The sequence below is a fragment of the Oryza brachyantha genome, chromosome 11 (genome assembly GCF_000231095.2).
Source record: "Oryza brachyantha chromosome 11, ObraRS2, whole genome shotgun sequence".
Classification (NCBI taxonomy): domain Eukaryota; kingdom Viridiplantae; phylum Streptophyta; class Magnoliopsida; order Poales; family Poaceae; genus Oryza; species Oryza brachyantha.
The window spans coordinates 16,709,188-16,733,322 of NC_023173.2; the positions used below are offsets into that span (position 1 = coordinate 16,709,188).

At 42.5% G+C, this 24,135-nt stretch overlaps 4 protein-coding genes across 5 annotated transcripts; 1 reads left to right on the forward strand and 3 right to left on the reverse strand.

Moving 5' to 3' along the window:
* Positions 1–2,049: 2,049 nt before the first annotated feature.
* Positions 2,050–8,746, reverse strand: LOC102717197 (kinesin-like protein KIN-14P). Its single transcript, XM_006663593.2, has 19 exons — positions 8,482–8,746; positions 7,420–7,586; positions 7,196–7,339; positions 6,352–6,609; positions 6,200–6,271; positions 6,052–6,120; positions 5,843–5,938; positions 5,510–5,653; positions 5,339–5,420; positions 5,146–5,241; positions 4,860–5,036; positions 4,660–4,766; positions 4,406–4,581; positions 4,112–4,273; positions 3,749–4,002; positions 3,497–3,660; positions 3,277–3,426; positions 2,637–3,046; positions 2,050–2,546 (listed from the first exon to the last, which is right to left on the reverse strand). Exons 1-19 carry the CDS (start codon positions 8,618–8,620, stop codon positions 2,399–2,401), a joined length of 3,015 nt encoding a protein of 1,004 aa, XP_006663656.2. The 5' UTR covers positions 8,621–8,746; the 3' UTR covers positions 2,050–2,398.
* A 1,759-nt stretch (positions 8,747–10,505) lies between these two features.
* On the reverse strand, positions 10,506–13,944 carry LOC102717476 (stachyose synthase-like). The gene is made up of 3 exons (XM_040528585.1): positions 13,334–13,944; positions 11,807–13,202; positions 10,506–11,288 (listed from the first exon to the last, which is right to left on the reverse strand). The coding sequence occupies exons 1-3, from the start codon at positions 13,942–13,944 to the stop codon at positions 10,710–10,712; spliced, it is 2,586 nt and encodes an 861-aa protein (XP_040384519.1). The 3' UTR covers positions 10,506–10,709.
* A 2,544-nt stretch (positions 13,945–16,488) lies between these two features.
* LOC121055694 (blue copper protein-like) lies at positions 16,489–17,338 on the forward strand. The gene is made up of 3 exons (XM_040528586.1): positions 16,489–16,565; positions 16,904–17,002; positions 17,086–17,338. The coding sequence occupies exons 1-3, from the start codon at positions 16,489–16,491 to the stop codon at positions 17,336–17,338; spliced, it is 429 nt and encodes a 142-aa protein (XP_040384520.1).
* Positions 17,339–19,321: 1,983 nt separating this feature from the next.
* Positions 19,322–23,280, reverse strand: LOC102717745 (ATP-dependent DNA helicase Q-like 1). 2 transcript variants are annotated; one of them, XR_005812795.1, is made up of 12 exons: positions 23,140–23,280; positions 22,115–22,267; positions 21,912–22,024; positions 21,529–21,783; positions 21,276–21,439; positions 21,061–21,157; positions 20,923–20,966; positions 20,717–20,831; positions 20,285–20,638; positions 19,975–20,199; positions 19,524–19,882; positions 19,322–19,356 (listed from the first exon to the last, which is right to left on the reverse strand). XR_005812795.1 is itself a non-coding variant. In XM_040529019.1 (11 exons), the coding sequence occupies exons 1-11, from the start codon at positions 23,246–23,248 to the stop codon at positions 19,772–19,774; spliced, it is 1,740 nt and encodes a 579-aa protein (XP_040384953.1). In that variant the 5' UTR covers positions 23,249–23,280; the 3' UTR covers positions 19,509–19,771. The 2 variants fall into 2 exon arrangements, 1 of the variants encoding a protein (XP_040384953.1); XM_040529019.1 differs by lacking the exon at positions 19,322–19,356 and having other exon boundaries at positions 19,509–19,882.
* Between the last annotated feature and the right edge of the window lie 855 nt (positions 23,281–24,135).

A 24,135-nucleotide genomic window follows, 5' to 3' on the forward strand; every position in this document is an offset into this window, starting at 1 on the left:
CATCACTCTTATTTATAGCAAAACTTTCTATTCATCTGCATCGCATGATTTGGTTAACCAAATAGCATGACTTAATGACGTTACCACTTGAGAAGTTAGGAAACCCATCGGTTTGACTAGCAACGGCGATGAACAAAGTTAGGGCTGCACATGATCAAACAAATGACGATTATCGAGAACCAAAAGCTGCAGCACCGGTGACAACTTCAGTGTAGGCAACATTTTTTTCCTGTATAATTGTTCGTGTTGGTTACTTCATTAGGCGTTTGTATGAACTAAATTACAGCTCTTTGACTTCACGCATGCAAACTTAGATATGTTTGTTTCAGTTTTAATCGAGGATAGTTTGTTTTTTCATCTAAATTCCCAAGGCCAAAGTTCACGATTCATACTTTCACATCTTTTGGAGGACAACTCACTCCCATATGTTCGCCTTGCCCAAATATATATATGAATAGTGAGTGCATTCCCATTTATTATCTATTATTTCTTTTATATATAATCAATATCATTCTCAAGGAATTGAATACTTACACGACTCAAAAGACATCAACTTCAGATGGAAAGTTTAGAGCAAGTTCAATAGTATAGCCAACTATTAGTTCCAATTCACTTATAGCTAATCTAATAGTCAATTCATATAATAGCTGCCTATAAAACATTAATATATGGTCTCATATGTCATACACACATGACGTCTTGAAGTCTGTGTTGTAGCTAGATATAAATTAGTAACCCACTCTCTTCTCTCTTCTCTTATCTCTTTAAAATATGTTTACAGCGGCTTATCGCCTGCTATTGTACCTGCTCTTACTGTATCTTGCCAACTCATATGTGCAGTATGCATTGATGTGTGTCTAGGTATTAACTGATATTTATATGTATCACTTGATACAGTGATACCCACGTACCAACTACTACTGACAGCAAGTAGAATAGCAGACTATAAACTAGCTATAAGCATATTTTAAGGTGATAAGAGAGGAGAGAGAAGATTAACGGGTTACAAATTTGTAGCCAGCTGTAGCATGGATTCCAAGACACATGTGTGTATGACAAGTGGGGCCGGATATCAATTCTATAGTATATGACTATTGTATAGATTGACTATTAAGTTGGCTATATATACTTTATAGCCAGCAGTTGGCTATACTATTGAACTTGCTCTCATGTTTGCATATCTGATACTTACCGGGTATCATCTCGTCTGAATAGGATACCTTAGTTCCCTAATTTTTAATTATATATTTTGATTTTCTTCAATATTTTAACATTATATGTCTTGTAACTCACTTATCTCTACCTTTAGACACATTTCCATTCTATCTTTCATCCACCGAATTACAACCTCATATATGAATAGAAATTCAAAAAAAATTAATCTACCGAAGTACAACCACATATGAATGGAATTTCAAACAAATTGCACCTCCATATATGAATAGAATTTCAAATAGAGGTTAAAGCACGAGTAAGCCCACTAGCTCACATTGAATATAGTCCCCTATCTTTTTGTTATGCTTATAAACCAAAATTTAAATTTTAAAAATTAAATTTTGAGTTGATTAGAGGGTTTCATCATAGTTTATTTTTTTACCCTTTGTTTTTAGATCGCTAAAATCGAGCATATTAAAATTTTAACCATAAACTATTTTTAATCGTTAATAAGCCGTTTATTACATATATAGGAGTTGAAAACTTTTGAGGGGTCATGATAAGGGCATTTGCTCCTTTCGCTATTACCTTTCTATGCCGAAAAGTTTACCTTTTATTATGATTTTGGTCATCATGCAATACACTCTTATATTCATCCAATCATCCCCTATTCCATGTCTAGATTTACCGTGCAAGGGGAGAGAGAACCAAAATAGCATGACATATCGCGTCAGTGCTCAAGTGGGTTAATATAATTGCTAGATTGAACCTGGCAAGGCAAATTGTCATCTCTACTTTTTCTAGTGCCCAAACACCTCAGAGAAAAACTTGAAAAACAGTTAAACATCACAAGATCAAACAGCAGAAAACTATTCCTATAGGTTTGTTGTCAAAACTTGTAAAATGGTTAAACATCACAAAATCAAACAGCAGAAAACTGATCCATAGGTTTGTTGTCATGACTCATGAATACATCATACAACAGAGTTTACTCAACTTTAACAATTGTACACATCCAAAAAAATATATTCCCTTGTTGATCAGCTGATCTTTCCCAATACTCATGCTTTTTCCAGCCCATATTCTATCTATATACAGTAGCAAAAATGAATGAATGATAAAGCAATGAGCCAGTACACTTTCAAGAGGACTGGCATATTCATATGCCTAGTATACCTGATCTTCAATAGGACCAACATAAGTTGAAGATGGTCACTACATGAGTAAAGCTCCCCTGGATTGCTTACTTTTTGGTGCTTACTTTACCATTGGGAGTTCTCTTTCCATCAGTCCCACTCAAGCTTGACTGTTTTCCGTTCTTGATTAACGTCGATGGATGTCCGTTGAGCTTTTTCTGTAATGACGGTGTCCTTTTTGCAGGATTTGCGCTTCTGAAGTAGTTCAAACCCAGAATAGCTCAGGACAACAATGCATGGAACCTGCTAATTAATAGAACAATTCAAGAATAGCAATTAGAATACCTGATGTCTGTGCTTTTTGCACTCTTGGATTGGGCCTTCCTTGCAACTGAGGCACTCCCATTGGACAAACCTGAAGCTTTTGGGGCACTGGTTGGTCGCACCATATCTTGTTCTGACGAGCAACTGGTTGTGGCCTCAAAATCATCTGAATCCTCTGTTGCAACAGACCCAGCCCAACTCCATTGTGGTTCAGGACTGTTTCTTTGATAGAAGCCTACATCTTGTGTAGCATCAGGTCCCAATTCTGGCAGGGAATTGCTGCTACCAAATCGGGAGTTGTCAACCCAATCTCCCAAGGCTGATTCCTTCTGAGAACTGGTATCAAGCCATGAAGATGTATCATTCTCTACAAGGATGTCCGACAAATCAAAGTTTCGTTTCTTCTGCCTTGGAGTGCCATTGCTTCTGGTCTTTTAAATTAAAATGTACCAAAATTAGATTAATCAAATACATGATAGTTTTTCTGAAGCTTACATTATTTTTGTTGATCCCCCATGTAGCATGGTTTTCATTTTCATTATACTTTTCACGTAAACATTATGTTGATATGATTCATCTACTTCTACTCTCACATTACATACTATAAGGCATATGAATACAGTACATTTACGAATGAAAATATAAAGATCTCAGATAATACCTCGAGATTTCCAACTTCTTCCATTGTATGCCTGAATGCAGGAGGTGCACTTCCCATTCTCATTCTATATATATCTGGGCTTGACTGTGTGCTTCGTATGCTTTCGTTCTCTCCATCTTTCCTAACCAATGCTGCCTTGAGGCAAGCTATCTGCAATAACAGATACATAAGAAAATTTTACCAAGTTAAGAAAATAAAAAGGTGGAATAGGCATGTGAACCTGTTCTTTGAGCTCTTTGACTTCTCCCCCTTCCTTGTTTGACTTAGCTGCTCCAAGCTCAACAGTAGCAACTCGCTCTGCGAACTTCAAAGTGCTGATTGACTCACCGATAGCATCTGGTTCTGGAGCTATGTGAACAAACATCAATGTTTTTGCTTGTCCTCCTAACCATGGCAAAATAAAAAGAAAATGACTCCACATGCTTCCATTTTTAACGAGATGAAAAATAAGGATATAGAGTTTTAGAGATACCAAGAGAATCCTGCAATAGCTGAGTAAGTTTGCTATTTCTGTAAGGAACATGCGCATTTTTCTGAGCAAGAGATGCGATCACATCGCCTAGTGCTGATAATGACTTGTTTATGTGTTGTGCCTCCTTCAGCCTATCACCTACAACCTCAGACTTATCGACTCTTTCACTACCAGCTAAATCCACAAGATGCATACAGCCTCTTAGGACTGTTCGTGATGTCAAATCTCTTCCCTGAACATGAACGGTTAGACAACTGCAAAGCACAACCCCAGTCCTAAGTCAGAAATATATGGTGTAGATTTTTCTTTGGTATGAAAGGTAGCATTGATTTGTTCAAAAAAGATAGCATTGCAAAATCATACCTATGGGAGCGGCTACTACGGTCATTCATGGCCGTTGAGCATACTGCACGGTTCTTTTGGCCAAGATTCATTAAATCAATCACATCCGATGTTGTTGTGACTGGGACTATGTTTGCATCTGGAACTGCTATACCTTTCTGCGAACTATTTTTAATTTCCACTGTTTCTTGAGGTTAAGTATAATCAGTATGTCATGGAAGAGAGAGATTCACTTGTGCATAACAAAAATTTAAGAATTTTTTATGACTAATGATAAAATCACTAGCTAATTTAATAGAAAATAGGAAAGGATATTTCTTGTTTCCACCATTCTGAAGGAGATCTCTCACTTGTTCATTGTAGATCTCAATCATCTGCACAGAAATTTCATAACAAAATGTATCTTTCCTCTGCGCTTGAATGTCGAATAGGTCATTTAATGCTCTATAGTTGACACCAAGTCCTTCTTCCGTCAATACTTTAGGACCACTCTGCAAAATTAACAAAATGTCATTTTGGTTTCCCAGAAGGACTAATGAATGTGAAATAAAATTGGGCAAGTTAGGCACCATCGTGAAGGTCTTCCCTGACCCGGTTTGTCCATATGCAAATATACAAACGTTGTATCCGTCAAGCACAGAACGGATTAAAGGTTGCATGTCCGCAAAGACCTGTTCTGCACTAATCAAAAGACTGCCCATCATTTAATTGCTAATGGTCATGTTCTGTTTGAAATAAATAGTGTAGTATCACAGATTGTATGTACAACCTTGTGTGGCTAATGGTCCAAAGACCCTGTTGAAAGTAAAAGATTTCCGGGCATCTTTTCCATATTTTGATGGAGTCATAACAGTGATAGTTCTATCTTCAAGTCCAGCAACACTGCTTGAGGAGCTTACCTTTCCAGGTAGAAAAGGTCGCACTCGACAATATACTCTAATATTCCCTGACAAAGAAGAAAATAAATAAAGACTTAGCATGTATTAATGTTGCCCCATGAAAGATGAACGTACAATCCTCTAGCGCTTATAGAATAAGACTCAAAAAAAGGGTACCTCTAAGATCTTGTATTTGGTTGTATAGCTTACGGTTTTCCTCGAGAACTTTATGATACCCAGAAGCTGCATGAGAAAGAGTGTGCAAGTGCTTTCCTGACACAGAAAATAAAGAATAATATGTGATGCCCTGAAAGATTTCGAGAGAATTGTGGAAAATATTGTGCTATTTGGAACTCAGGATTCAATTTACCAAGCTTATCAATGTCTTCAGAGTACTGCAGTTTGATGTGCTCCATCCCAGACTTAATAGTGGAAAGGTTGATTTTCATGTCCTACGGGAAATTCCAACAGGCATTCAAATGTAGTAATGTAGTGTGGATACAAAATTAGATTCAAAAGAAAACATGTAGCATTAAAATACCTGGATATGTTTCTGTTGTTGATCAAAACTTTCATCCGTTTGCTTTGCCTGTATATTCTCCCCCACATTTTCACCATTCACTGGTAGAACAGTGCTGACCTCTTCTTCCTTCATACTCACACAAGTGTTGTCTTCTTCATCCATCTTCATATTGTTTGAGATAAAATAGCAAATATTAGATAATTGAATCATTTCATATATACTAGGTGAACAATTTATAACAGTGAGTTAGAAACCTTTGTAAGAAAATGTTAGATATGCCTAATTTGAAAAGCCCTATAATTGTTACTCACTGGAGCACATTGAGAAATGACAGTGACAAAAATTAGATACCTTCCCTGTACTGCAGGTGCAAATTGACTCCATTTCTGGTGGTTTGTCTGCTCTGGATAACAAGTTGTTGTCATTAGGATCCACAGAGTATTTCACCTGTTAAAAGTTCTTTGTTAGTAAATCTATGCATGTGGTTAGTATAGCCAAAAATAAAAGGTCACTAGAAACAAGGTACAATTTGCAAGATTGACAATGAAACTGAAATATACCAAATCATTCTGGTTTGCAATGCGACGATCAAACTCGTGAATAACTCTGCTCAAGAGTGATTCTACAAGCTGCAAATTACCAAAATCAAATAAATATTTATTTCATCAATCACATCACTCACAAGAGTCACCTAGGCAGTAGGCTCACCGACGGAATTTCTTCTGGTTTCTTATCTGACAGAATTGTTTGAACAAGCATTCTAATGGAGTCTGAAGTGGTCTACAGTCAAGAAGGTAAAGATTACTACGAAGTAAAGAGATCCACATAGTAAGAAATAAGATCTATAAACAGATACATACTGTTTCAGCATGATCTAGTGAAAAATCAAGACCTAAACTTTGCTCCAGTGATACACCATCTCGGAGTAACTCTGCTGAGTGACTTCTCGTCATTGCCTTCATAAAAGGCTCGGAGTTCTTGCGGATGAAGTGCTTTCCAGACATTGAAGGCTTTACAATGCCACCATACTTAAATGAATTTGATCTCCCTACTTGCTTAGTTTCATTGAATGACTTCAGAGAAAGAACACAGTCTACAACTCGAACTCCTTTTCCTCCCTATAAATGAAAACATCAAGTTTATTCAGTCTATAGAAGCTAAATTACTGGGTTTTTTCGAAGCAGCATCTGCATTCCTTTGAAAATAGGGGTTTTTTTTGTCATCCTTGAAAAGTATCTCAAGGTACCAAGAATTTTAGTACAAATTTTTGGTACCTCAAGGTACTACACTTTTTACACTAAAAAAGGTGGTACCTTGAGGTATTTTTTTCAAGGATGATAAAAAAGCTCTTGAAAATATCATGTGCTACAGTATAAAATCACTACTTTGAAAATTGGTTGTGTTCTTTTGTTAGATAAAGATAAAAGATTATATGATTTTTATGATAGCTATTCATGATATAAACGCGATGAAATTAATTACTACAAAGTCAAAAATATATTTTAGAAATATGAAATGATCAACTTCTATATAGAAACTTTTTTGTAAAAAAATGCAACGTTTAGCGGTTCAAAAACATGCGTGTAAACCGAGGAATAATCCGGGAAAAAGAACGCAACCAGTTTAAAGCTTTAATGCTGAACTGTTAAGGAGGAAAAGAAATAGCACTACAGTTCTACAATTAAATGAAAATGGCCGCATCACCTTTTCCAGATCAGATGCCTCAAAAGTTGGCAGGCCCAAATCTTGTAGGCCGATGAGGAAATTCCTCACATTCTCAAAGTATTGGTATGCACAAAGAGCTGCACCATCTGTGGGGACAGCGGAATCCGAGGGTGCCTCCACAACCTACAGGCATCATATTCACAATGTAAAATGAGCTAACATAAATAAGACTATATTAAATACCTGAAGGAGAGAAGTTTAACCTTGGGCACGCTACCAGGTTGAACTTTATTGAGTGAATTGCAAAGAATAATGCCATTTCTAAGACCAAGCCGAAATTCCTCCTCGGATGGCTCTTCTGCAAGGTCCCTTGCACACACTACCCCAACTATCCTTCGCAACCAGTTGGCTGCTTCATATCTTCTTATTGCTGCATTTCTCAAACAAAATGAAGCACTGTTTCATATAATCCCATTATGTTAAAAACTATAATACAATACCTGTAGTATCTAAATGTCCACACAAAGAAGTACATGCAAGAGGATGATCTCAATTTAAAAAAAGGAACCGTTGCGGCTATATTTAGACCCTGAATGCCTAAGATGCCATTGCTAATTATAAAAAGGATGTTTTTATATAAATTTTAACAGGATTCCTGAGGGTTTATGGGATGCTCATCAGATTTTTTTCATCAGGCAAACTAAGAACGTCGGCCAAATTTTTTAAAAAAAAAAAATTGCCGGGCCGGCCAAAGTAGGTCGACCATCTGCCAAAATTTTATTATAATGTCGACAAATACAAAGTAAGCATAATCAGGGATGCTAAGTCTAATCAAATCATAACCTCGTCCATATTTTGAATTTATTATTTTTACGGTGCCGAATGGGGGAGATTAAGAAATGTGCAGCTAAAGGAGCTAAATATTGGATTAAATACATGGTTCAGGTTTTCGTCAATTTAGAAAATATACATTGACAAAACTTAAACATGATGTACTGTTTCTTGAATCACTTTTAAAAAAAAGTTTCTTAGCTAAAAACAATTTCTCCTAAATTGCTACAGCAGTAAGCAGAGACAAAAACAAAAACAAAAAATACTCTTTTTTTTCTCCACAAGATAAACAGATAGAACCAACCTATAATCTGGGAATCCTGAATTATGTCAAAATGGTGTCCAAACAACATTAAGCGATTAACAAAAAAATCAACATAACCCATCGATTCGAAACCTCATCAACATACACAATACCACAATAATCAATGGATGAAGCCACAGTCCACCAGAGACGAAGAAATTAACTGAACACCAAATCAAGAACAACTCACCGGCTTCCTCAGCTTTGCGCCATTCCATGTCGATGCTCCTCCCGATCCCAACCACTTCCGCCACTCCTCCCCCACCTTCCCCGTGCGCCCGCAGAACTTCCGCCACCACCGCCTCCCCCTCCACCTCCGGCGACCCCATGTCACGAGAAACCCCCTCGGATCACCACCAAATCCGGCGACCCGACCACCGCTGCTCCGCCCGGAACGATGCGGCAACGTCGGCAGTGAAGAGGATCGCCTCTTCTTCTCCAAATGGCGGGGTTGATTTGTGTTTTTTGAGGCGGTGGGGGAGGAGGCGAGTGGAAATAGGAGGATTTTGAAGGGGTGGATTGCATATATTGGTAGGAGACTAAAAATGGAGGGTTTTATACGAGAGGCTATTTCTGGGAGCGTTTTGGAAATTAATTTTGGATGAGCTGTCCATGTGTTGTTTTACATTCTTCACATGTTTTTTTCCATGTTTGGAAGACAGAAATTAAAGTCATGATCATGAAGATTTTTATTTGATTAAGCCTTTAACCTTTTTAGGATTTTATTACACTTTTTGGGTATATATTATTTTCTGCAGTTTTACAGTCAAAATAATGACAGTTTTATATGCAATGTGGTTTTTGGATTAAAAATGTGGATTAAATCTCAAAATGAGAAGGATAAGTTACGGTGATAGAGATATAAGTTTGATGAAGGTTGTTTATTTGAGGGATACATGGGAGAAATATGTATTCTTCTTATTAATAGGATAATTACGTCATATTAAGAGAGTGCATGAAGGATAAAAATAAGTTATATGATAAAAAAAAAGAGATAATGACAGAAGTTCAAGAAACAGGGGCCTGTCCAAGCTAGCATGCATGGAATTAGCATTTTTGCCAGTTGTTAGCCACTTCTGGGTTGTCGACGATCCCTGTGTGGTGCTAGCAATACTTTAATTAAATTTCTTGTTTGGAATGTTACAGTTGCAGCAGAAAAATGTGACACTTTTCGTTGGGAGTCTGGTTCAATAAATATTATGGTCAAAATGACGTCTCGTATCGGTAATTTGGTACTACCTCCGTCTATAGATACTTGATGTTCTTGAATTTTTATAAACGTTTGATTATTCGTCTTTATTTAAATATTTTTATCAAATATATAAAGCTACATATATTTATAAAAATATATTTAATAATAAATAAAATAATTCATAATTATATAAATTTTTAAATAATATAAATAATTAAACATTTATAAAAAATTACCGGACCGTCAATTATCTAGGAAGGAGAGAGTATATTACATTCATAGCCACGGGCTCCCGCGGCCGCTCCTTCTCACGGCGGTGCTCCTGCTCTCCTGCGCCAGCCACCTCCTCATCGCGCTCGCCGTGCCGGAGTCGCTCTACGCGGCTTCCGTCCGTCATCGTCGGCGTCTGCTTCGGCGCGCAGTGGCCGCTGCTCTACGCCATCATCTCCGAGCTGTTCGGGCTAAGGTACTACTCTCCACGCTCTACAACCTGGGCGCCATGGCCAGCCCCCTCGGTGCCTACGTGCTCAGCGTGCGCGTCGACGGGCACCTCTACGACGCCGATCGAGGCGGCGAGGCAGCACGGGGGGGACAGGACGTGCATGGGCGCGCGCTGCTTTAGGGAGGCGTTCCTCTTCGTGACGGCCATCACGGTGGCCGGCTCTCGTGTCTCTCGTGCTGGCCTGGAGGACGAGGGGCTTATATAAGGGCGACATCTACGCCAAGTTCAGGAGTACGGCCGCCGAGGATTCGAACGGCAATGGTTCAGCCGCCGGAGACGGAGAAGGTAGAGTCAACGTTGGTCAACGGGAGTAAAGAGTAGTGTGTCTGTGACAGTCTGACAGATCATCGGATTGACTTGGTCAAAGATATTGCTTCTAATTTCTGGCAGAAAAGAAATAGGATAGAAGTGTCTCTCTTCTTTGAAATTATGAACAAACAGAAAAGAAGATCTTTATTCCTTTGAGAAAATGAAAAATTCAAACAGAAAATTGAACTGAAGCACCATTATATTCCTTCACACTATAATTATACATAAAAACACTACAAATTTTGCAAATTATGATTACATGCATCGATCCCAAAAATAATCAACTTCTGAAACAAATCTAGACATCGAGGTGTTTAGATTCATCTCTAAAAATTGGCCTTTTTTCAGAGGGTACTACTTTGTCACACCATGAAAGCAGAAGAAAAAAAAAATCTCACAGGATCAGTACAATAATCTAGTAACAGAACACCACATCAGAGACACCATCCTTGTCCCTCTTCCATGAGACATCAACCATCAGTTTCCCTCCATTTTCCCATTCAAACACATCCTCAAAGCCATCCACCAAACACCTCCGAGGCCTCACGCTTGAGAACACCAGCAGCCTCCCCGCCCCCTTCACCTTCACCTCCACCTCACCTCCTCCGTCTCTGCATTCCACATCAGCAATGGTGCCACCACTGTTCATCATGTTGACAAGCCCGATCGGCGCAAACCTCGCACCGACATCGCCGCCTCCGACCGTCCTGACCGGCGCAATTGTGAAGAGCTCAAACGAGGATGGCTGGAGGGTGAAGTGGATAGGATGTGACTGTGGTGCCATCAGGACAAGCTCTTCAGATTGGCACCTGTAGACTGCATACTCTGAAGCATTGGCCATGTCAGAGGTGTCATCCCTCTGACGCCACTCGACGTCGGATGGCCGGACTTCGCCGGAGACGGGGATGTAGCAGTGTGGGTATCCTCGGACACGGTGCTTGGATGGATCCCAACCTGCTCCCTGGCAGTTGAATGCCCCAATTACACCTCCAAACTGCAAGGTGAGACAGTTTCAGAATTCAGATACATTTCACACACCAATAGCCATTCTCAAGAACACAAATTCAGTAACTGCACAAAATTTTGCAGTTTCAGAATTTAGACTAATGTCACCTAGCACTACCAGTATCAATTTTCAAGAACAGTAATCCAAGAACTGAAAAAATATGCAAAATTTGAAACTGAAAATTTTCCGTGGCAAAATTCCAATAACTGCAAAAATCAGGCAATTTCAGAATTCGGATACATGCCTCCTACCAGTAGACACTCTCAAGAACAAAAATTTTCAAGAACAGTAATCCAAGAACTGCAAAAATATGTAAAATTTGAAACTGAAAATTTTCCATGGCAGAATTCCAATAACTGCAAATCAGACAGTTTCAGAATTCGGATACATGCCTCCTACCATTCTCAAGAACAGTAATTTAAGAACTGCATAAAAAATTAAAGAATCAAAGATGCAGATTTTGAAACTGAAAAATTCCATTCAAAGACAGAATAAATGTGACTGACCTTGTTGAGATTCCAGATCTTTAGGACAGTCTCTTGATCAAAGAGAGGGTTCTTGAAGAGGCAGTCTCTGGTAGGGAGAGCATAGTGCAGGCACCTGGGCACGGTTCCATCGGGGAAGACGAGCCTCCTCAGCAGGGCGAAGTCATGGCAGCCGAGAGAGTCGCTGACGTAGAAGGGGCCGCCGCAGATGGCGCGGGCGGCGGCGTGGAAGGCGGCGCAAGCGTGGTCGCTCTGGAACATGTCCCAGTCCGGCCGGATGAAGTGCCCCATCCACAGGCTGTTGTACGCGCAGTTCACCATGTGCGCGCCCTGCAGCCAGTACACGCCCATGGGGTCGCCGTTGGGATCCTCGAACCAGAAGTCGTCGCCGGCGCGCGCCATGGCCACCTGGTGTGTCCCGAGGAAGAAGAAGTCGTTGCACTGCTGCATGCTGGCGATGATCCCGTTGCCGGAGAAGTTGGTGGCGATGGACTTGGAGAGGCCGTCGTAGTACGCCTTGGCGAGCTCGACGCGGCCGCCGTGGTCGTTGCAGACGTACTCGAGGGCGTGCACGACGTCGACCTTCACGCCGGTGATGCCGGCGCCGGCGAGGTAGGAGTGCATGGAGTTGTAGAGGTCGCCGGCTTGGTCTGGGCGGACGAGGCCAATGCCTCCCTCGATGATGCGGTCCACGGCGAGGTCGTCCATGGTGCCCGCGAGCCCCGGCGATGGCCGCGCCGGCACGACGCGGGCGTCCAGCGCCGTCGCGCCGGGGCGCACGCCGCCCCACCCGCCGCACAGCGCCTGCCAGACGTACACGTCGTTGAGACCCGGGAACCTCCGCTTCATGTCCTTCACGAACGCCTTCAGCCCCACCTCTCCGGCGCCGCCATGGCTGTCGTCGCCGCAGAGCTTCGCGAGGATGTCACCTCGCCGCGCGAGCAGCTGCTCAAGCTCTCGCCGCAGCCCTTCGATCTGGGCGTCGAACGCAGACAGGTCGGCGCCTCCGCCCTGCGCCGCCTTCTTCTTCGCCTTGGTGGCGGCCTCCACCTCGGCGGCCTTGCGCACGACGACCTTGGGCATGCTCTTGTCGTAGAACACCTCCGGCGGACGGCGGAGCAGGGCGCCCTCCCTGTACGCTCGGAATCTCTCGCACTCGTCGAAGCGGTAGAGGCGCGACGTCATCTGGTCCCCGCCGAGCACGAGCCCCGGCGCGTCCTCGTGCGGCGGGTCCTCGTCGCGGTTCACACTCTGCCACCCGTCGTCGATGATGACGAACCGCGGCGGCACGCCGGCGTCGGCGAGCTCGGACACGCCCTGCCAGACGCCGGCGGGGTCGACGGTGAGGTAGAAGGCGTCCCACGTGCACCACCCGAACCTCTCCGCCATTGGCGGCAACGCCTTCTCCTGTACCAACCTGCGCGCGCATTCCGCAGACTTCAATCACAGCCGTCCGATCACAAAACCAACGGCCAAGATCAAAACACACCGTCGGTCACACGCGGCCACTGACACGTGGGGCCCACATGGAAGCCTCGTACCCCCAACCTGAACGTGCCGAGGTGCACCCTGGCGGCGGCGTACGCCTCCTGCATGAGGCGGAATGGGTCGTCGCCGGCGTGCACGTAGGCGATGCGGCGGAAGTCGGTGGCCGTCACGGCCATCGACCCGCTCTCCGCGCAGACGACGACGCCGTCGTCGTCGCCGGGGAAGATGGCCGAGCGGAAGCTGCCCTGGACGAGGGGGAGGAGGAGGACGTAGCCGCCGGCCTCGGGGACGTCGAGGAGCACCCACTGCGTCTCCATCTGCAGGTCGCCGCCGCGCTCGCCGGCCCACATGGTGCTCCACCACGTCTTGAACCGGAACACGCTGAGAAACCGCCGCCCGTTGCGCAGCCGACCGACGCGGCACGGCGCGCGGTCGGTGGGCGCCGGCGCCGTGAAGCCCAAGAACGCGCCGCGGTGGGCGGCCGCCGCGGCCTGCTTGGCCAGCTCCGGCGGCGCGTCGTCGCACGACGAGGGGTCGAACGCCGAGGCGAACGGGGTGAGCGTGACGTTCTCCGGCACGCCGGTGAGGAGGACGGCCGTGCCGCCGCGGCCGGCGACGGTGAGGTTGCCGTCTTTGAGGGAGAAGAGGTCTGACTGATTTGGTGGGTCCATTGAGAATTGGCCAAGAACAATGAGAAACTAACTGCAGCAAAATATTCAGACAAGTGTTGAAATAAACTGCTGACTATGTTCTGAATTCAGAAAACAAAAGGATTTGTTGAACCAAAATCAATAGAAATTAAAATATTTGTTTTGAACTAAAGCACTTAGCAATGCTCAGAACAAAGTTTTGATATTGCAAAGGAACCAAAAAAAAGAAAGGCCTTGTGAATTGAAGCACACAAACTTGTAAAAAAAAAGGAACGAAAGGCTAAACAGCTTAAATAAGACAGGACTTGCTGATTATGCCAAGGAGATTGCTGAATTCAGAGCAGGTTTTGGCTCCTGTTCTAGGCTATCTCCTCCTTGAGATGGTTCAACTCAGGACAAGGTGAATGGGCGTGTGCTCTGGAGATTTATAGGCAGCAGAGAAGACACAAAGGTGTAGGCCCTAACAAAAGTAAATAATTCAGAATTCAGAAGTGTGTAGAGAGCACTTTGCTTTGCATCGAGAAGACGGCAAGTAGGCAACTGAACAAGTGAAACGGCATCAGCTCAGCTCAGCCACAGCCACGAGACAAAAGCGAGCTACGTGCAAACCTGTAACGAGATCAATGGAAATATACTGGTCTAGGGGAGTAGCAAGACCGGAAGTTTTAACAGAAAGGCACAAAAGTTTGAGATCAACAGGTGGCAAATCGAGAGGAGAAGATAATCAGATTTGGATGGGTTCATCGGCGTGTCTGCTCGTCATGCTGCAACATCAGACCGAGCTGAGCGTTGGAAAAGATGCACGGTGGTACTACGTGTGTATCATCAGTACGACTGACCGCTGTGTTGTTGTCATCTGCTTCACTGGTTGTCAGTTGTCACTGCTGCACTCTGTAACGAAAATGGTGGTCATTCAGGAGATGTGTCCCTTTCACTGTGCTGCGGTCACTACTGACAAGCTGTACCGTTTTCAGGGACCATGCCATTAGTCGGTGACAATTTTGTCACGACAGACGTTTAATCGGATGTTAGATGGGGTTTTCGGACACGAATGAAAAAACGAATTTCACGGTTGGCGTAGAAACCGCGAGACGAATCTTTTGAGTCTAATTAGTCCGTCATTAACGCATATAGGTTACTGTAGCACTTATGGCTAATCACGTTCTAATTAGGCTTAAAAGATTCGTCTCACGATTTCTCATATAACTGTGCAATTAGTTTTTTATTTTATCTATGCTTAATACTCTATTTAGGTGTCCAAAGATTCGATGTGATGTTTTTGGATGAAAATTTTTGGGAACTAAACAGCCCCTCAGGTTTAATGGCTGTTTGGATCAGTGATATTTTTAGTCTCTTGTATCACGTCGAATGTTTAGATGTTAATTAGAAGTATGAAATATAGACTGATAACAAAACTAATTGTATAAGTAAAAGCTATTTTATTAGACAATTTTTTAAGTCTAATTAATCCACGATTAGCAAATGTTTATTGTATCATCACGTTCGTTAATCATGGACTAATTAGACTCGATAGATTCGTCTTGCGAAATAGTCCAGAGTATGAGGTGGATTTTTATTAATAATCTATATTTAATACTTCTAATTAGTGTCCAAATATTTGATATAACAGGGACTAAAAAAAGTTAGAGGGAAACAAACACCCCCTTAGTTACCTCTGTCTTAAAATTTTAAACTAGTAATAGACGTGACACAAACTAATATGGACAAAAATCTTGCGTATATCATAGTCTAGATTAGGAGGCATGCTTAGACCCATTTGGAAATATGGAACAAATATGGAAGTTTCTATATAATTTGTGTGATTTTGTTTTGAATATGTGTGAATTGTTGTATTCTAAATGGGCTTTATGTTGCATAACAGCTGCTATGAAATAATAATAAAGGTCATATAATGCAATGGAATAGATTCACATGTTGTTCCTCAACTTTACGTCGAGTCTGCAAGATATCCCTAAACCTCAATACCAAAAATCTTCATCCTTAAACTATACAAAACCGTGTAGATTAGGTCTAAAGGCAGTATGCATGGATGGTTTTGCCGACGTGAAATCCTAGTCAGCGAGGAGAAAATAAAAGAAATATAGGACCCACGTGTAAGTCACTGGTCAGCTCCAAGCTACGCAAACGGACCCGCTCCGACCGAGCCGTGCGATCACCTCCCATGCCGTCGCTACCTTCTCTCGCCACCCCCTCACCGGCGACCACCACTGGCCGTGGACGCCTCCCCCGGCCACGTGGCCAGCACGCCCTCCACCGGCCAGCGCCGCCTTCCTTGGCCGTCGACGACTCCCCTAGCCCCCGGCCGGCTGCCGCGGCCTCCACGCCCTCCACCGGCCGGCGCCGCCACCCCCGGCCCCCAGGCCTCCCGATTCGTGCGTACGACCTGGGTAAATGGCGCCTGAGAATATTAACAGTTAGGTGATCCATCCTCAACAAGAACTTCCTACATATCGAGGGGGCTTTTAATTTCGCAGGCATTGACGCATTAGATTCCTATGCAAGCGAGCCATGCGCTGCACACATCACCGTGCCGCGGTCGTCACCATGGCTCCATCTTGCTTGTCTCTTGTGCTCTGCGTCCTGCTGCTCGTCCACGGCGCGGCAAGGCGAGCCGAAGCGACGTTGTACTGTTGAATAAAATCTAATCTTGTGTATCTATTGTAGTTAGTTCAGTGTTCGTTTTCATAATTCAGTTAGTTGCACATGCTACTTTTCAGTTCCGTGACCAAGCTGGAAAACCCGACGTGGGATGGCACGTTGTTAGGATCCGACATTTTACTCGGTCATTTGCATGCAACGAACTTCCGTTGATCAGAGAATAAAAGGGAGAAAATCAAAAGGCTGCAGAAGTTGAACGCAGCACCAAAAAAAATCTGTCTCTGCTCTGTTCTGAATACTGAACTAGTTCTTCAGTTTACTGTAGTACGTCCTATAATCCATCTGAGCGATTGTGTGCGAGAGTGTTTTTTTCTGACACGTACAACATCGGCAATAGTGCTAGCTGTGACATCAGAGCGGACTTCCCATCCTTGCTCGACGGCAAGTCATTCTACGTCGGCAAACACCCTAGGTATGCACCACAAGAGCTAATAAGCCCCAGCTAAACTGTTTTGCTCTCCATCTAGCTCACATGTGTTCTGAGAATGATGCAGTGTTCCAGTACTCGAAGTACCACACCGTGAGCGAGGTCGACGCGGCGGGGTACAGGAACTGCACCACGGCCAACGCGGTGCTCACCAGCAGCGATGACAACACGACGATGCCCCTGACGGCGCCCGATGACCGCTACATTGTCTGTGGCAACGAGCTGCACTGCCTCGGCGGCATGAGGCTGCACGTGCTCGTCACCAGGACGCCATCGCCGGCGGAAGCCCCGAGTGTGGTGAACTGGTGATTCGCCCCACAAACCCCACGCCGGAGGCTAAGCAACGCTGCGGTTTCGCGAGAGGAGGAGACGCCCGCCGCCGCCGCCGCCGCCGCAGCTGCCATGTCGGGGGGAATCGCGCGCGGCCGCCTCGCCGAGGAGCGCAAGGCGTGGAGGAAGAACCTCCTCGTTTTTTTTTTCACACGTCGCGCCGCCTGCTTGATCTGTTATGATTCTGTGCCTCCGTAGGGTTTCGTCGCCAAGCCGGAGACGACGGCCGACGCGGCGGTCAACCTGATGATCTGGCACTGCACCATCCCCGGCAAGCACGGGGTATCATATTAAGACTAGGTTTCCACGTCAACAAAATCATCTATGCATACTGCTCTTGATCTAATTTGTACGGTTTTATATAGTATATGGGTGAAGATTTCTGGTATTGAGGTTTAAGGATGTCTCGCAGACTCGACGTAACGTAAAGTTAAGGGACGTAATGCAATTGGCTGCTCCTGTTGTTTGTTGGTCTGTTTGGGATGATCTACTAGAACATGGGCCCTCTGGAAAGTGGAAAGACACTACACAGCTTGAACCTCCCTATGCAATCTGGAACACAACTTATGAAGCCCATTTCAACTACTCTTGCTTCTTTTCACAATCCTTTTGTGCTGAATTCTCTCATTTTCATATCCATCTCTGAATGCTAGCCAGTCAGATGATGAATACAGGGGACATGAACCAACCAACATTGGTTATCTGAATTAATCACACAAATGAAATGACAGTTCCTGGCTTCTCCATCATATAGGATACACAGCTAACTGAAATTATTATGTGCATTGCAGGATCACAAGGGCTACAATTTTCTATATGGACCCAGGGTAGCCTATGCTGTCGTTCAAGATAAATACACTTATTATCGCTAAAAAATCCTAGCTTTTGCAAATCCATAATGGAAGGAAAAAAGAGCTGAAAATGCTACTGACCGCTCATTTGAGCTTGACTTGATGCAGCAACCTAAGGAAATGCCAGTCTCTGAAAACACAATAGATTAATGGAATCAAGTATCCAAATTCTTGCACTAGTCTCCATGTGGAATGTTTTTATTTCCCTTGTTCTTTCTCCGGTAGAATTTTAAATAAATTTACTCTGATTCTACTTAAGGCCATGGAGCAAAACAGTTGCTATCATGAACTACTACAACCAAGCAGCACACATACTGTACAATTTTCTGAAGAATCTTCCTCAATCAAATTTAAATTTAATCATCTTGAGAACTAGCATATGCAATTTTCTGGGTGCAGCTCATTTTCCAGTGGACTCTAGACCCAGTTGCCAAGTGCGCAAGCCATTACACAACCTTCTACCAGTTCTTGCGATTAGCTACCCCACCCATATCAAACGTCACACAAAAGACACTGACGAAGCGTATTCTCGAAACAACGTATAAGAGCATCGACTAAACTAGCATTAGTGGGCCATATCATCATCCACTAAGTCACTCCAGAACAACTTTTTAAGAGAAACCCTTAAGATAAAAAAAGAGTTTAAGAGAGAATGTTTCATGGATAGTACTGTAATTATTCAGTTGCTGACATGAACCTACCTCTCCCTTTCTACTTTAAAACTATGTCCCATATTTTTGCTTCTGTTTATACTTATATGCTAAAATTTAAATTTTTAACCTCAAATTTAGAGTTGATTTTGAAATTTCTTTTTTTTTTACCAAAGTTTATTTTCCAGTCTTAACTTTTAGATTACTAAGAATAAGTATATAAAAGTTTTATTCACAAATTATTTTTCCATACCAAAATTAAACAATCACCCCGCTGGACTCTTTTACACTTCTTTACAGTGGCAGACTCCAGATTCATCATCTCAAAGGCTCTTCTTATACTTTGCCTCATACTTTTGAAGTAGAACTACCTGGAAACTCATCTAAATTTTTATTTCGGTGAGAGTCGAAGGTTCCTTGCAACATTATCATCAAGGCTGGAATCTCCTAGAGTGCATAGATGGCCCTACTCAGGTTGGAAGACAAATCCTTCCACCTGAACCAAATTACTTGATGTGATGGATCTGCTGGATCTCGCACTCTATTTGCAGTTTAATCAATGCAGTTGAATATTTGATTGCAGATAAGCTAAATACTCGATCCAAAATACATATAGAAATTGCATCCATTGCTCAAAATACACGAGTTAGAAACGAAGGGTACCTTCAGACTACGGATTTGATGAACTCCTGATATCTCCTTGATCTCTTTAAAGCGAACAGAATAATGCATAAACCTCAATAGAGAATTCACTGAAATAAAGGCCTTTCATGAAAACAAAAAGGATTTTGTTCTCAGGAGTAATGGTCTGCAAGTCCAAAATATCAACCGCATTACGACAAGCACAACATTGCGTCCTTTTCCAAGGCTATACATCAGTATTAACAGCATTAGGTAGAAGGAAAAGGCTCTCAAGAAGGGATCTTCATGCAGTTGTCGCAGGGGCTACACCCATCTTTGCATCTTTGCCTGTTGTACTGTTCACCGAAGTGCCCAAGAAGAGTTTGCCTCCGGCACTCAGTCTGCAGGGAAATTCATTCATTCAGTTGTTCAGTGATGCAGCATTTTCAATCATACAACCACGTTAGTCTGGAGATGTAGAGCATATGTTTACCTTCAGCTCGCAATATGCTTGCATTTTCTTTGCTTGATCCATTGCAAACTTGAAGCTCTCGCTCTTGAAGTTACCTGAATTTCTGAGCATGCAAATAATGTGACCAATGTCCTTTTTCTGATATAACACAATGCAATGTGCTGGAAGATTGTCTCTTCCTGCTCTCCCTGATTCCTGATAGTAGCTTTCTATTGATTTTGACATTGTATTGTGGATAACAAACCTCTGCATGATGAAATATCTGAATAAAACCTCTGTACCTACCAGCAAAAGTATGGAGGCATATCTCTACATTGACTGAAATACGTACCACATCAGGTTTGTCTATTCCCATGCCAAATGCTATGGTGGCACAGATGACTTTGACCTCCCCATTGTGCCATTTTCCCTGTACGCTAGTTCGCTGACGAGCCGACAAGCCAGCATGGTAATGCGAACATTTTATCTTGTACTTCTCCCTTAAGAACTTTGCTGTGTCAGCACATTCATTTTTGGACAGACAGTACACAATACCTGACATGTTCATGAAACGGTCTTTCAGGAGATCACCAAGCTGGTTATGCGGAGTTTTTGTCTTGCCAATCACCTCATAATTGAGGTTTGTTCTGTCAAAGCTCTTCTTGAGTACCATTGCATTAGGGATCCTCAAGGTACTTAGGATGTCCTACAAAGTGCATCCAAATTACAGCCATTAATTTTCATTGAAGCAGTAGTGCATGAACGGGATCAATGTGAATAGTACCTTGCGAACAGATTCAGTCGCTGTAGCTGTTAAAGCCATAATTGGGACTCGAGGGAAGTTTTGTTTGAGGCATCCCAGCCCTCGGTAATCTGGACGGAAGTCATGCCCCCATTGACTGGTTTAAAAATAGAAATCAGTACCATTGTCAGGAGAAAGTTACTTCCTATAAAACTGTCAAACGTGGGGTTTAAGACTTTAAGCATTACCTCACACAATGTGCTTCATCAATCACAAATCTTGCCAATGATCCCTATTTAAATGCAGTTTAACATACACTTCCTTAGCTAAAACAAAGGCTAAGTTAACAAAGAAAGTATTTAAGAAATCTAATATTAGATTTGTACCCTCTGGTGTAAACCTATAAGGATCCCCATAAATGAGCTGTTTCCGACCAATCTCTCAGGAGTGACATAGAGGAGTTTGAATGAGGGTTTACCACTTCTGCAATAGATGAGAATATGGGATGAGGAGCTAAAGAAATGTGATAGGTTTAAGAAGGATAATGCAAGGTACAACACAAAATCTGTTAGATATGCTACAGATATGATCACATATTTACCTAAGCTGTTGGATAACAGCAGATGACTGTGAAGGTGTTTGCTGAGAATTCAAGAATGCTGATGGTATACCAAACTTGAAGGTTAAAGCCACAATCTGATCCTCGATAAGTGACAGAAGTGGGCAAACCACAACAGTAATGCCTGGATGCAATGTTGCCGGGAGCTGCAATAATAGCAATTCCAGTGGACTTTCTAAGTCTTGGCATCACGACTGTTAAAACAACATCGGATGAAAAGGCAGAATTTGTGGACCTGATAACACAAGCTCTTCCCACCACCTGTTGGCATAAGCACAAAGGTATCTATATTATCCAGTGCAGCCCTACACGCTTCATACTGCAGCGGCCTAAAGCTTTTGTTGCCAAAGATAACAACATTTGCAAAATTGATGTTATCTAGGCAAGAAAGCTGTTCATAACTTAGAGTTTCTGTTTTTTGATGAACTGCATTGGGATGCTTCTCTCTATTTGAAGTTGGGGTAGATGATTCACATCTTCCTCTGGTTACCTTCAAAAGTTATGAATTTTGAAATATAAAGGTCAGTGAGCATGGGACAAGCAGTAGAAAGGCACAAGTTTGAAAGTAGAAAGGCATGGAGGTCCAGCATCAACAGGATAGCCGGATGGGTAGCTTACAACAGACTTAGCGGAGCTTGTACTCTGCAGTTCAGAGTTTCTGGACCGTGCCTTCTTCTGAGTACTGACCGAGCGGGTTTCCATTTCATCCAATGCCTCAGAGTCCGAATCATCTGGAAGAAAACCAAAAGATGCCATATTTTTGTGAGTCTATTTAGCCGAGAAATCTACCTTACGTAATAAAGGCTTATCATCAGTTATACCATTCCTCAGCATGTCATTCAAATTGCCGCAAGCTTCATTCTCTATGGCATTTAGGTCTTCCCAATCATCATTGTCTTTTGTTGCATCAGCTAGTGCGCCAAGAAAATCAACTCCGCAGTTCTCTACAGTAATAAATCCTTGTCCACCCTCTCCTATAGCAGAACATCAAATTGTAATCTAGTCACCAATATTTTTTGACAATTGCGATCTGAATGGTCAGCTAAGTAGAGATGTTCTATGGATTGAAAAACTAAATTATATTGCAGCAGAAGTAACAATCAAGCACTTGATGTGTGGACTATGGAGGTTACAATATATAATGAAAAACATCACATTCCATAGAAAATGTGCATTTGAAATGTAGGAAGCAGTGTAGTAAAGGTCAGCCATATGGTCAGCTTAAACACTTGTTTATCGTGCAATCATCTTATTATCGTCTAATTAAACCAATTACTTGCAGTGATTAAACATCATTAGATGTCTAAATGGTTAGCAGAAAACAATGCTCAATCAATCCTTCTTACATATGAATTAATTAAAAAATTATAGTTTAGGAGTATAATCATAAGGCCAATACAAGGACCAACGTTATTTTGGTAATAGATTGCGTTCGTATATCTGTAGAACCATAAAAATTATCAATATGTTAATATCAGTGTGAATGACAAATTACTATATAAGTTCGATTGATAGGCCGTATTTCAATAATCGCTTGATGTCATCCGATCCGTTCGAACACCGGTATTCCGTCTTATACCACACTGGTTGGAAGAGTTCACCTATAAAACTATAGGAAATGGAACCAAAATCCACAAAATTTAACACATTGTGTAACAAAATGGCCTTGTTGAGCATCTCGTCCCGACTAAAATTTGCTGCATTTCGACGGATCCCAAAACAAAAATCCCCCTAAACTTGAAAAATCAATCAACTAACGAGAAATTCCCTCGCACTATCGGTAATGAACCGGCGCACCGGCGGAGGATCGAGGAGGCGGAAGGGGCGGAAAGCGGCCGTTCGTTACCGTAGAGGCGGACGAGCCTGTCGAGGCAGTCGGCGGCGAGGCCGCGCTCGAAGCCGGACTCGACGGCCAGGTCCAGCAGCCGCCTCTTCTCCTTCTCGTACGCCGCCATCTCCGGTGAGCTCGCCCCCGCCGCGGAGTGGAGGAAACCCTAGCGCCGGTCGCCGGAGAGGGGGGAGTAAAAAAAAAAAAAAAGGAGCGCGGGAAACAGCTGCGGAGATGGCGCGCGTTCTCCTCGCCTGGGCCTCGCTTCACCGGACTTGTGTGCCTCGGCAAATTGGGCTGAAATAAGATTCGGCCCAACAACAAGACACTCGGTCCAATATCTGCAGAACAAAATGTGATTATTTTTCACATTTTAGTCTTTTCGCAAAGAAATTTTTCATTTTAGTTTTTTTGCGAAAAGCGATTGATCGTGAAAATTTCAGGAACAAAAGCCTGATAGTAAAATAATATGGGCTGGGATACGGCCCAACATCTGAAAATCAACTAACATATGATTACTCTACTCGGTTTTAAATAAAGGGTCGGTTGTCAAATTTGATTTAACCAAAAAATTTTATTATCAATTTTATGTAAGATAAAGTTATGTTTATTTTGTGGCCAAAATAGGCCAACGCAAAGGTTGATAGGCTCTAGCCAAAGGCAAGAGTAATTTTTACTATACTGAATTAAACAGAAAAAAGAAATAACTTTCACCCTATATTTTCATTTTCTTATGTTTATAAGTCAAAATTTGAAAATTTTGACCTTAAATTTAGAGTTGATTTTGGGTTTGTTATTGTGTTTATTTTTCAGTCTTAGCTTTTAGCTTTTAGATCACTATGAATACACTTACAAATATTTTATACACTAGTTAAATATATGTGCTTTGCTACTGATTTTATGATGTATTATCAAATTTTCTGATATAAAATAGCCATCTTAATTTAAATTTATATGTAGATATCAATATATATTTAATTGGTTTTTAATATCAATAAATATGAGAGCTAAATT